We start from the raw sequence: 12426 nt of genomic DNA, 5'->3' as shown, positions 1-12426 counted from the left end.
CCTTATACAAAGACTCAGAGATCGATTGATTTTCATAAGCTGGAAGCTGATTATATTTGTTTAATTATCCTATCCTGCATTTCAGCTTATTTAGTCCACTGTTGGAATACATGTATAAGTAACTTGCAATTATGCGATAGCTGAAAGTTCGACTGATGTTCATGTGTGTTATAAAGCACACGTGGGTACATCTATTGTTTGATTCTTTTGAGATTAATAAAGGGCCAATTCAGCATTGTGGCTATACATTTATGCACTTTTCAGTCACGTAATTAATTTTCGCTCATAACACTGAAGCACATGTTTCACACGCCATCTTGGTGATAACTGTTTCAAATATTCCCTTAATCATTGAATTGATAATCCATGGAACAGACATTAAAATATACTGAAGGAAACAAAAAATCGCGACACCAAGGAGGCGTTACGCGACATAAACGAAAGTTGGCAGCCGTTCTTCTAAATCTCAAAGATGACGTCTATTCAAATTTTGTTCCAGTCGCATAAGCATATGATGATGCAAATCAGATTTGCTTTAAAAGCACCCTGAAACGGCCGTGAGCATTAGATACCTTTGAAATTGGACGTGATGAGTTGATGTTAGTCAAGAATGCCGATAAGGCAACAAACACGCCATAGTCAACACTACGTTCAGTTTCGACGAGATTGTGTAAAACTGCTACAAGAAGGTGAATGTATCTTCTGAGATATTTCGCAGAGACTCGGCAGGGATGTAGCGAGAGTGAAGACCATCCCGCCCGGCGTATGGCACTGGGGCATCGTACTACATCTGCAGCAGTAATCTGAGAAGCAGTTGGCATCACAGTGACACAACGAACTCTTACAAATCGTTAAGATTCTTCTTCCGTCGCGATCCACAATCTCTAAGCGTTTAATAAAAGAATACATGTCCGTTGTAGACTGTACTATGCTTTATTAAAATCGTGCTATTAGCTAATAGTGGCTCATGGTCGAAATTATCTAATAGCACGATTTTAATAAAGCACAATACAGCCTACAATGGACAGTATATTCTTTTATTATGTTACAAAGCGGTTGCTACAAGGGCAGCTCCGAGTCATATGCCCTGTAGCGTGCATTCCGCTAACCACCAACAACCGCCAATTGCGACTTCAGTGGTGTCAAGCGAGAGCTCATTGGAGGGCAGGAAGGAGGTCTGTTGCGTTTTATGATGAAAGATAGTTGTGTCTCGGCGCCAATGATGAGTGTGTATTAGTAGGAGGAGGTGAGGGCCAGCAACCAAACGTGCCTGCGTGCTACACACATTGGACCTACACCGGGAGTTACGGCCTGGGGTGTGATTTCGTATGACAGCAGGAGCACCCTCGTGGTTATCCCATACACCCAGACTGCAAATTTATACGTCAATCTGATGATTCGACCTGCTGTGCTGCCATTCATAAACAGCGCTCCATGAGGTGTTTTCCAACTGGATAACGCTCGCCCTCATACCGCTGTTCTAACTCAACGTGATCTAAAGGGTGTCGACATGTTTCTTGGCCCGCTCTATCACCACACTTGTCTCCAATCGAGCACATATGGGACAGCATAGGACGACAACTCCAAAGTCATGCACAAAAAGCATTAACCGTCCCAGAACTGACTGACCATGTGCAACAGTCATGGAACCCCACCCCACAAACTGACATCCGGCACCTATACAACACAGTGCATGCACGTTTGCCTGCTTGCACTCTGGCGATTACACCGGTTATTAATGTAACACCAATTCACATTTCCAATGGCGTATCTCGCGCTCATAATTATCTGCGATCTTGCAATGTTAATCACTTACACATGTTACCTACTCTAATGTAATCCCGAAATTTCATTACTCCACGTTAATTATTTATTAGTGTTGCGATTTTTTCCCGGCCACTGCAGTTCAGTCAGTTTCTCCCATGAACTCGTACATCCATATACACGGTGGTCGGAAATTCCCGTACCAGAGTTCTAGGACATTTAGATGAGAGTGAGTACACCGTGAGGAGCTATGACCATTCCTTCATCTTCGCTAATGTGAAACACATCTCCTCTACTGAGCAAGGGCCGGCCGGTGTAGCCGAGCGGTTCTAGGCGCTTCAGTCTGGAATCGCGCGACCGCCACGGTCGCAGGTTCGAGTCCTGCCTCGGGCATGGATGTGTGTGATGTCCTTAGGTTAGTTAGGTTTAAGTAGTTCTAAGTTCTAGGGGACTGATGACCTTAGATGTTAAGTCCCATAGTGCTCAGAGCCATTTGAACCATTTTTTTACTGAGCAAGGTACGCACTTTAGAGCCCACGTTTACTGGACATTTTTTCTCGTTTTTGTCCACACTACCACCACACTCTTTGCAACACAAGAACCGGTACATGTATTCAACTTTCAGAGCTATCAGAACGGTTTTTGTTTATAACTTTCGACTCGTTCGTTTCCGGTACAGGGATCCCTACTTCAAATTAATACATTTGTCGTTCTCCATCATCCGAAAAAGTCTTTAACATCATCACGGAATCACCCGGTGTATAAGTACATTTATAGACGCCCGAGCCTGTAACTTTGACGCTCTGTAGTCTCGTTGCATGACGTTTCCGGAGATGGGTTCCTATTCAAAATACGATGTATTCACTCCACTCTACAAGTCCTAGAAGTCTGTTTCGGGAATTTCCGACCACCGTGTATATTGTAAAGGTGCATGGACGTATGTACGTTCCACGTCTCCTAACCCAATGGACACGCAAATAACCAGGCTATATCCAACCAGTATTTGAGAATGAGAGCGCTTAAGTTACCTGCAGCTACCTTTATACATAATTTCAAACACTTACGAGAATTTCTCTCGCTGATACGCCCACAAAATGATGAAAGGAAAAAAGTTTGTATATTACTACATTTTCGCTGTTCATGCAGTAAAACTGCACTTTTAATTTATTACTTCTATACTACACACATTTGCAGACAAGATTCACATATGCCACTGACTACACTTGCAAAAAAATATTACACGACACGTAGTTCACAAGATATTTGATAAATCAATGAGCTGTGTGAAAACGTAACTGTAGGGCGAAATTCGCCAGAGATACAGGTGAAATACGAGTAGAAATGCGTGTGAAACATGCTAAATATGTGTGAAATAGATGCGACATGTGCATACGCGGGCAAATCCACGGCTGAAGAGCTCCTCGTAAACCCCTGGATCGATTTCAGTCACACTTGGAACGCATATTACTTACTATCTGGGGGTAAAAACTGGCAACCTCCAATTTCAGTGGGTGTCATAACATGGAGAGAAGAGGATATGGACAGAGCGAGGGGTAGGAGGAGATGGCCAGAGAGGAGGGGCAACAGGATATGGACTAATAGCAGAGTGGAAGAAATACATATCCGAGCAACGCCTTCTACTCAGCTAGTTAGTAATAAACATCCCGCTCTCTGCATATGTAATTTCCAGGCTTCGGAAGGTGGGTTTCGCCGAGAATGCTGGGACGGAACTTTTCTGTTGCAGATTTTTATAAAATGTATGTTGATCATTTTCATCCAATAATGTGTACATAATAAGTTAGATGGCAAGAATAGCGTTTCTGAAGAAGGGAAATTTGATGATGACTAATATATATTTTAATGTTAGGCTGCCTTTTTTCAAGGTATTTGTCTGGAATGTAGCCTTGGAAATGAAAATTGGACGATAAACAGCTCTGACAAGAAGAGAATAGAAGCTTTTGAAATATGTTTCTGTAGAAGATTGCTTAAGATTAGATGTGTAGGTCATGTATGGAGGTACTGTGCAGAACTTCAGAGAAAAGATATTTGTGGCACAACGTGACTGAAAGAAAGGATCGGTTGATAGGACGCATTCACACACATCACGGGATCATCAAAATTAGTACTGGAGGGAAGTGTGTGTGTGTGTGTGTGTGTGTGTGTGTGTGTGTGTGTGTGTGTGCGTGCGTGCGGGGGGGGGGGGGGCGGGTTAATTATAGAGGAAGGGATGAATACAGTAAGCAAGTCGAAGAGGATGCAGTAGTTATTCGGAAATGACGATTCTTGCTCGAGATGGAGTAGCGTAGAGAGCTGCATTAAACCAGCCTTCAAACTGGTGACTACATCAACAACGTAGTGGAAAAGCCTTCGGCTTTTGCTGTAGTCTGTGTAGATTTTGTTCCATGACGATGTCATTATTCATTCACTTTAGTGAACTGTTTTCCATGCTGTACATGTTATGACGTCGACGAACGAATAATCTCCAACATGAATGACTGGTGGCCAATGCTAAATCTAAACATACAAATCTCTTCTTTGCATATACAGCAGTCGATAAGGAGTTGGCTGCATGGTCTGGGTCTACAACGACTAAAATAATTAGAAGTCGTTGGTAAAAAATAATATATTGTACATAACAGGTGGTACAGTAGTCTTCATAGTCAGGAGGAATATAATTAGAAACAGAGAGCTATAGAGGCATCACATAGGCCATACTTTAACTAAGCGCCTTGATAGAGGTTGCTTCCTATTAGCTGAAGGCTATACTACTTTCCTACTTGATGTCCCGAGTAAGAGTGCCAGAGCGGACGCTAGAGACTTGTTGCAAGCCGCGGAGCTGCGCTAGTCTCGACTCGCGTGTCCAGCGATACCAGTACGGACCGCGGGCGGTAACTGCAACCCCTAACAAGTGTGGTATCTAACGTTGATACCACAGTATCATTTCTGGATTATAGTATAGTTACTACAGTCAAGTGAAATTATCCCACAGCACCGTGCTTAGCTACTAGCTAACTACATTACATCCTGTAATTTTCAGAGGTTTTTAAGGGTGACAATGCAGCTTTTACTTTACATTTATAAAAGCTATGCTAGTCAAGTTAGTTTTCCATTGAGCAGAATTTGTGTGTGCTGTGGTGTTCACTTCTTTGATTAATTCTCAGTCATATAGTGTTTCAGAGTTTATTATTGGTTCATGAATATTCTTATAACACAGTACAGCTTCTATTAATCAGGGCTTGGTTGTTGTTGGCGACGGAGCACAGACTTGGACTGGGGAAAGATGAGGCAAGAACTCGACTATGTCTATATTAAAGTGACCATTCCGGAGCTTTCCTTCAGCAGTTTAGGAGACCACGCAAAAATTTAAACGTGGATAGCTAGACGGGGTTTCGAATCGCAATATGAGTCCAGTGCCTCAACGGCTACCCTTGCTGCAGCAATTTACTCGATGCAATTATTGCTGTTTGTTTAGTTAGTCGATAGTTAGTTCCCTGATTTCTTCAGCTCTGATATTCTCTGGTCATCCATTAGAAACGAAATACTGAAACGAACGTAGTAATGATTAGTTTTATGACACCAAAATAGTTCTTGGCGTCTAATACCTCCCATCTTTGAGTTAATGCAGTCCAATATTATATCAGAACTGCGATCTTAAGGCAAGCAAAGCTTTTCAATAAAGAATGATCATAATTTTTTTGACAACATACCTTTACTCATCCTCATGATTCTAATGGTTCTTCTCAAAGTAGTCTCTAATTAATGCGATGCACTTGTCCTAGAATCTCTGCCAGTCTTCAAATACATGCTGGAAATCATTTTTTTAGAGGACCTTCAAAATCGCCGCAACCTTCACAGTTGCTTCTGATAATTGATAATGCCTCCCACGAAGGCGTCTCTTCATGTTAGGGAATAGAAAAAAGTTACATGGGGCTAAATACGGACTATAGGGAGGGTGAGGGATGCACTTCACGTTGATTTTTGAAAGATATTCAACAAAAGCAATGTCAATAAGCGGCCGCTCATTATTGTGGTGCAGCATCCAGCCTGCTTCACGGAATTATGGTCTTTTGCGCCTGATACGGACTTGCAATGTTTCCAGGACATCCATGTAATATTGTCCAGTTACTGATGTGTGTGCAGGTACATGCTGATAAACCATTCCATGAATATCAAAGAATGAGATGACCATAACTTTCCCAGCAGAAGCAACCAATTTTGTAATCTGGGGGTTGGTGATGAAGGAGATTTCCACACTGAGCTTTGCTGTTTGCTGTCAGGATCAAAATGATGTAGCCAAGATTCATCAGCAGCGATTACATTTTAAAGAAACTGCGGATCTTCCTCTAACATCAACTTTAACTGCATGCAAACCTGCACCTGTATGTCCTTTTGTTCGGCAGTGAGTAGTCTTGGAACCCATTGCGCACAAACACATGTCATGTGTAATTTTTCTGTCACCAACGTGTGGGTGACACCCAATCAAATGTTCAGTATTTCGGAAAGTGATCTTAAGATAATTCGTCGATCCTCTCTCACAATGACAGCAGCAGTGTTGATGTTTTCTTCCGTAACTGGAGCACCGGATAGACTTCCCTTTGAAATTGATTGTCTCCCCTCTTTAAACACTGTAAACCGCCTTCGAGCTGTGCTGTATGGAAGAACAGACTCTCCATAGGCCTCCTGTAACATTGTATAAGCCTCAGCTGAAGATTTGTTGAGACGGAAGCAGAATTTCAAAGCCGCTTATTGTTCCTCGCGTGTTACCTCCATTGCAGCGGTAGGCGATACTGCACATGTCTGACGTTGCCTGCCTCACACAGGCGAGAACCATGAGTCCAAACAATGAAACTACTATGGCGTGTTTGCTGCACATTAAGCTAACAGAATATCACAAGACTAAATTTTAGCGCGAGAAATTCTGACCAAAAAAATTATGATCATTCTTTATTGAACAGTACTTGTATTTTAATCTATTAAATACAATAAATTGAAGGCTCGTTATCGCAACAGTATTCAGACCTACCAGAGAGACAAAATTAGTGAAAGTAGTAAAAATAAAGAGCAGTCAAATGAAAATGAGACAGGTAGAAAAAATAAGTAAACTGTTTATTATTTCAGAAGTAATCGCCACAACTGTTAAAACATTTATCCCACCGTGAGACAAGACGGTCTGTGTGTTCATGGGAAACTGTCTGCGGTTGCCTATACAACCATGATTGTAACCAGGCGTGCACTACTTCTTCCGAAGAAAATCGACGGCAACGAATGACGTTCATCAGGGCTCCAAAAACAAAGAGAGAGATCGGGACTGAACGGAGGATGTATAAGAGCTTCCCAGCGAAATTTCTGCAGCACTGTCGACACAACCTTGGCAACATGTGGACCCGCCCATGGGAATACAGTTATGAATTACTACCAATGCTAACATAAGAAACGTATATGGGAAAAATCTACGTAAGTCTCTACACACTATTCTACAGTGCTAAGGGGGAAGTTGAGTCTCAGTCATCCTGTACGACAGCTTTAGCGTTCTTCCGGGCCCCCACCACAGGCGCAGTTGGCTTTTCATTTGGAAGACAGTTGATACCTCCCCAGCATTTCCTGCCCCGTTGTCATGCGTGAGCAGACAAAAAGCTCCACTCGTGTCGTGTTTGTATAGCGGAGTTATTTTCAGTTTATTAAATGAGTACTTATTTGCAGTCTGTTAATTGAGCTGTTATGCAAAAACGTTCAACAGTGGGAGCTGTCAACTGTGCACTGCAGTGAATAGACTCCCAAATGTAAAGTCCTGTCAACATATGTTCGAGCAGCACCTGTGGTGCAGAAAGTTGCCTTTCCCACAAGAATTTTATGGCTTTTGTGTGGGTTGACAAGAATCAATTTTCCTGCTAGCAATGTAGAAGACTGTGCAGAGGTTTCCGTAGATTATGTCTTCCCCCTGCAACAGGAGTAGGTCACCAAAGTGTTTTGGAACTTCAGATATTTCAACAAAATTCAAACAATGTATCCCAGAAGTCTACTGTTCTGGACTTGAACATGATCAGTCCCATTCCGTCAGCTATAGTCACACCACACCCACCTTGGAAGATATACTGCGGACGTGTGGTAAGTTCCTCCACTCAGTGCTGCCCACTATACAAGTGGCAGCAGTTAGTGAATGGAAGAGATTTATGCTGTCAGTCAGTACCAGAATAAAATATACGAGAAGTGCAGTAATTCTCTGGTTATTCATTGAGTCACAACTACACAATACGCTTTCAGCTGTACATAGAAGCAAGATGCCAAATTTACCAATCCCATCTCTTTTCCACCAACACTATAAAGGTAACTGATAACGTCAAACTTACGAATTATACACACGTCAGTCACTGTTTAGCGGAACGATTTTACATAAAAGTTCACTTAAGAACTGCTAATAAGTACTCATTTAAAAAAGTGAAAATAACTCCACTATACAGACACGAGCTCAGTGAAGTTGTTTTGTCTACTAACATAAGAGAACTGGACAGGCATTGCTGCAAAGGAACCATATAGCAAAGTAGTCTGTCTGCAAAACGAAATGCGAGCAGCACTTGTGGCGCAGAAAGTTGCCTTTCCCAGATGGATTTTATGGCTTTTGTGTGGGTTGTCAAGAATTTTATACAACTGACACATTATTTTTATTATTCTGTGAGTTTTCAATCCGGTGCAACACGGAAACTATACTGACGGGAAAAAAATCGCAACACCAAGAAGAAGTTGTGCGACATTAACGAAAGTTGGTAGGCGTGTTTCGACATCTGAAAGATGATGTCCATCATAATTTCGCGCAAGTCGCTAAAGAGTGGCGATGGTAGTGCCACTATGAGGGTGTTAATCACGTTTGCTTTAAATACGTGGTGTAACGGTGGTGAGCGTTAGTTATCTCTGAGGTTGGACGGGGTGAGTTGCTACCTTTAAGTCAGCAAAGACGTCATTATCAGCGCCACACTGAGTTTGAACGACGTCGTGTAATAGGGAGACGAGAAGCTGGATGCCCCTTCTGTCTGTCATATTGCAGGACTTGCCAGAAATGTATCTATTGCACATGACTGCTGGCAGCAGCGGTCGCGAGAATGCACGGTCACAGGAAGACCGGGCTCCGGACGGCCGCATGGCACTACCGAGACATCTACGCAGTCGGCACCACAGTGACAACAAACCGTTACAGAATGGTTACTTCAAGGGCAGCTCCGAGCCAGACGCATTTTAGTGACCATTCCACTGGCCGTAATCCACCTGCATTTTCGCTAGGAGTTGCGGTTTTCGAGCTGCTAACGTAAAGGAAACAAAAGAAAAATTCGGAGTATGAATTAAAATCCATGGAGAAGAAATAAAAACTTTGAGGTTTGCCGATGACATTGTAATTCTGTCAGAGACAGCACAGGGCCTGGAAGGGCAGTTGAACGGAATAGACAGTCTTGAAAGGATGATATAAGATGAACATCAACAAGAGCAAAACGAGGATAATGGAATGTAGTCGAATTAAATCAGGTGATGCTGAGGGAATTAGATTAAGAAATGAGATACTTAAAGTAGTAGATGAATTTTGCTATTTGGAGAGCAAAATAATTGATGATGGTCGAAGTAGAGAGGATATAAAATGCAGACTGGCGATGGCAAGGAAAGCATTTCTGAAGAAGAGAAATTTGTTAACATCGAGTATAGATTTAAATGTCAGGAAGTCGTTTCTGAAAGTATTTGTGTGGAGTGTAGCCATGTATGGAAGTGAAACATGGACGATAAACATTTTAAACAAGAAAAGAGTAGAAGCTTTCGAAATGTGGTGCTACAGAACAATGTTGAATATTAGATGGGTAGACCACATAACTAATGAGAGGTATTGAACAGAATTGGGGAGAAGAGAAGTTTGTGGCACAACTTGACAAGAAGAAGGGATCGGTTGGTAGGACATGTTCTGAGGCATCAAGGGATCACCAATTTAGTATTGGAGGGCAGCGTGGAGGGTAAAAATTGTAGAGGCAGACCAAGAGATGAATACACTAAGCAGATTCAGAAAGATGTAGGTTACAGTAGGTACTGGGAGATGATGAAGCTTGCACAGGATAGAGTAGCATGGAGAGCTGCATCAAACCAGTCTCTGGACTGAAGACCACAACAACAAAGTAAAACTTTAAATTCCTCCCTCCGCATACACACCACCAGCAGGGATTTTAATAAGTTTTTCATGACTCCCCCTCCTATCCCTGTACAAAAATTTGGGGCTACGCGATGTTTCCCCCCAGTTTTCTCTCGTTCGCCTGACTAATCAGGCTTGGAATTGCCCTTTTTTTTTTTTAACTGCCATAGCGTGATGCTGATGAATTATGGTTTTAAGGGGTAAATCGTTAGAGAACATACTACCGAAATCTAAGGGGACGTTTCTGCTCCATGGCAACGCCGGCTCATTCCGCGCAGGACGCAGTCACCCACGCTGTTTCCTTGGACTACAAAATTTTGCCTCACACCCCGCGTTCTGCTGACACGGCACTCAGTGACGTCTTCCTCTTTCCTGACATGAAGAAACAACAACTGCGTGGCAGTGATTCCTAGAACGGCGACGAGATGATCTTTGAGGGGGAACATTTCTTGAACAGTCAAAATGCAGGCTTCTACAACTAAGGAGTGCACTAACCCATTAATCGTTCGGTAAATGTGTTTAATGAAGAGTGAATATATATAGAAGAATATCACTATCATTAAGTTTCATGGTCGCAGCTTGATTTTGTCGAGGGGATAATTAAAGCTTTCTGACAGCCTCGTACAGCATATGATTAACGCAGTGCTTCTGAGTATGATTTATTCGAGCTAGTGGCGTAAGTGCCTTCGGGTGCCACTGGATATCATGGACAATTCGGGCTCCATCATGTTTCAAGTGCTCTCGGCTGCAGTCGCTACATCAGAAATGTTGTAAAGCATTACTTCGTATCGTACCTTCAATGCATTTCAGGAGCGGTATTCGTACAGAGCAATGCTCACCCACGTATTACACAGCACGACGGCTATTACTTCCTCCCTGGGCTCCTCACTTAACTAACAGTTCAGCAACTGAACACAACTAGGGCTATATCGACCAGCGAAAAGTTCCGTGAAAATGTATAGCAGCTACGTAGCTACATACAGCCATTTCTATATCTACATACGTAACGCTTCAGAAACCGTATGGTGCGTGGCGGAGGATACCCTGTATTACTTATAGTCATTTTCTTTTCTGTTTCATCCGCAAATAGTGGAGGGAAAAACGACTGTGTGTGTGTGTGTGTGTGTGTGTGTGTGTGTGTGTGTGTGTGTGTGTGGCTCCGTACCAGCCCTAATCTCTCTAATCTTATTTTCATGGTCCTTATGCGAAATGTACGTTGGCGGAAGTGGAATCGTTCTGCAGTCTCAACACTGCTTCTCGAAAAGAATGTCGCCCTCCAGCCAACGATTTCTGCTTGAGTTCTCAAATCATCTCCGTAATACCTGCGTGTTGTTCCAACCTACAGGTAACAAGTCTAGCAACCCGCCTTTGAATTGCTTCGATATCTTCCTTTAATCCGACCTGGTGCAGATCCCAGTCACTCGAAGACTACTTAACAATGGGTCGCCGTAGTCATCTATATGCCGTCTCCTTTACAGGCGAACCACACTTCGCTAAAATTCTCCCAATAAACCAAAATTTATCATTCGTCCTCCCTACTACAGTTCTTACATGATCATTCCACTTCCTACTACTCTGTAACGTTACGCCTAGATATTTAACTGACTGTGTAAAGCATCTCACTACTAATACGGTATTCGAACATTATGGCTTTGTTTTTCCTACTCATCTGCATTAACTTACATTTTTCGACATTCAGAGCTAGCTGCCGTTCATCACACCAACCTGAAATTTTGTCTAACCCGCCTTGCCTCCTCCTCCAGGCACCTTCAATACACCACAATATCAACAGCAAACAACCACAGACTGCTGATTACTCTGTCCGCCGGGTCATTTGTGTGTATGCAGTAGACAGCAGTCCTGTCATACTTCCCTGGGGCACACCTGCCGATACCCTTGTCTGCGAGGAACAGTCACCGTCGAGGAAAACATGCTGGGTTCCGTTACTTGCTGTGATTCTTCTCAAGAACACATTCAAAGCCAGTGTGATTCGATTCCACGACTTAACTGTTACAGCGCTGTGTGTAGAATTCTACCAAGAAACCGAGTTAAATCGTGTTCACCTTATGTCGGATATAAGCGACAGAAGTGTGATAGTTACTCACCAGGTCCTTGTGGTACAAGGAGAGCCCCTACCACTCCAGGGCCGTTGGCGCGGTGTGCCACCACGGTAATCTCTTGCATGGGAATCCAGTTGATGTTGTTGTTGTTGTTGTTGTTGTTGTTGTTGTTGTTGTTCCCACCGTTGGCTATAGCAAAGAGCAAATTTGCTTAATACCTCAATCCGACAAGACAGTGGCAAGCACTGTTACACGAAACACATCAGCAGTATAATGCAATTTGCAAGCTAATGTAATGCATATCGAAAATGAGTATATACTGTAATTTACGGACCTTTGTGATGAATAAGCCATTAAAGCGAAAATCATCAAAACAATCAATATGAAGCACTCTACATAGTGACGTTCAGTGGAAATTGTTCTGGCTATCCTCCATGAGAAGTG

General features: G+C 42.7%; 1 protein-coding gene across 1 annotated transcript in view; it reads right to left on the bottom strand.

Moving 5' to 3' along the window:
* Positions 1–12019: 12019 nt before the first annotated feature.
* LOC124556183 (suppressor of Mek1-like) overlaps positions 12020–12426 on the bottom strand; it is a 132618-nt gene continuing 132211 nt past the window's right edge. Inside the window, exon 11 of the mRNA XM_047130178.1 lies at positions 12020–12171. Coding sequence (XP_046986134.1) covers positions 12020–12171 — 152 coding nt within the window. The remainder of the gene's footprint in view (positions 12172–12426) is intronic.

The sequence above is a fragment of the Schistocerca americana genome, chromosome X (genome assembly GCF_021461395.2).
Source record: "Schistocerca americana isolate TAMUIC-IGC-003095 chromosome X, iqSchAmer2.1, whole genome shotgun sequence".
NCBI classification, from domain to species: domain Eukaryota; kingdom Metazoa; phylum Arthropoda; class Insecta; order Orthoptera; family Acrididae; genus Schistocerca; species Schistocerca americana.
The sequence above is the reverse complement of the archived record's forward strand: the minus strand, read 5'-3'. Positions and strand labels throughout refer to the sequence as shown.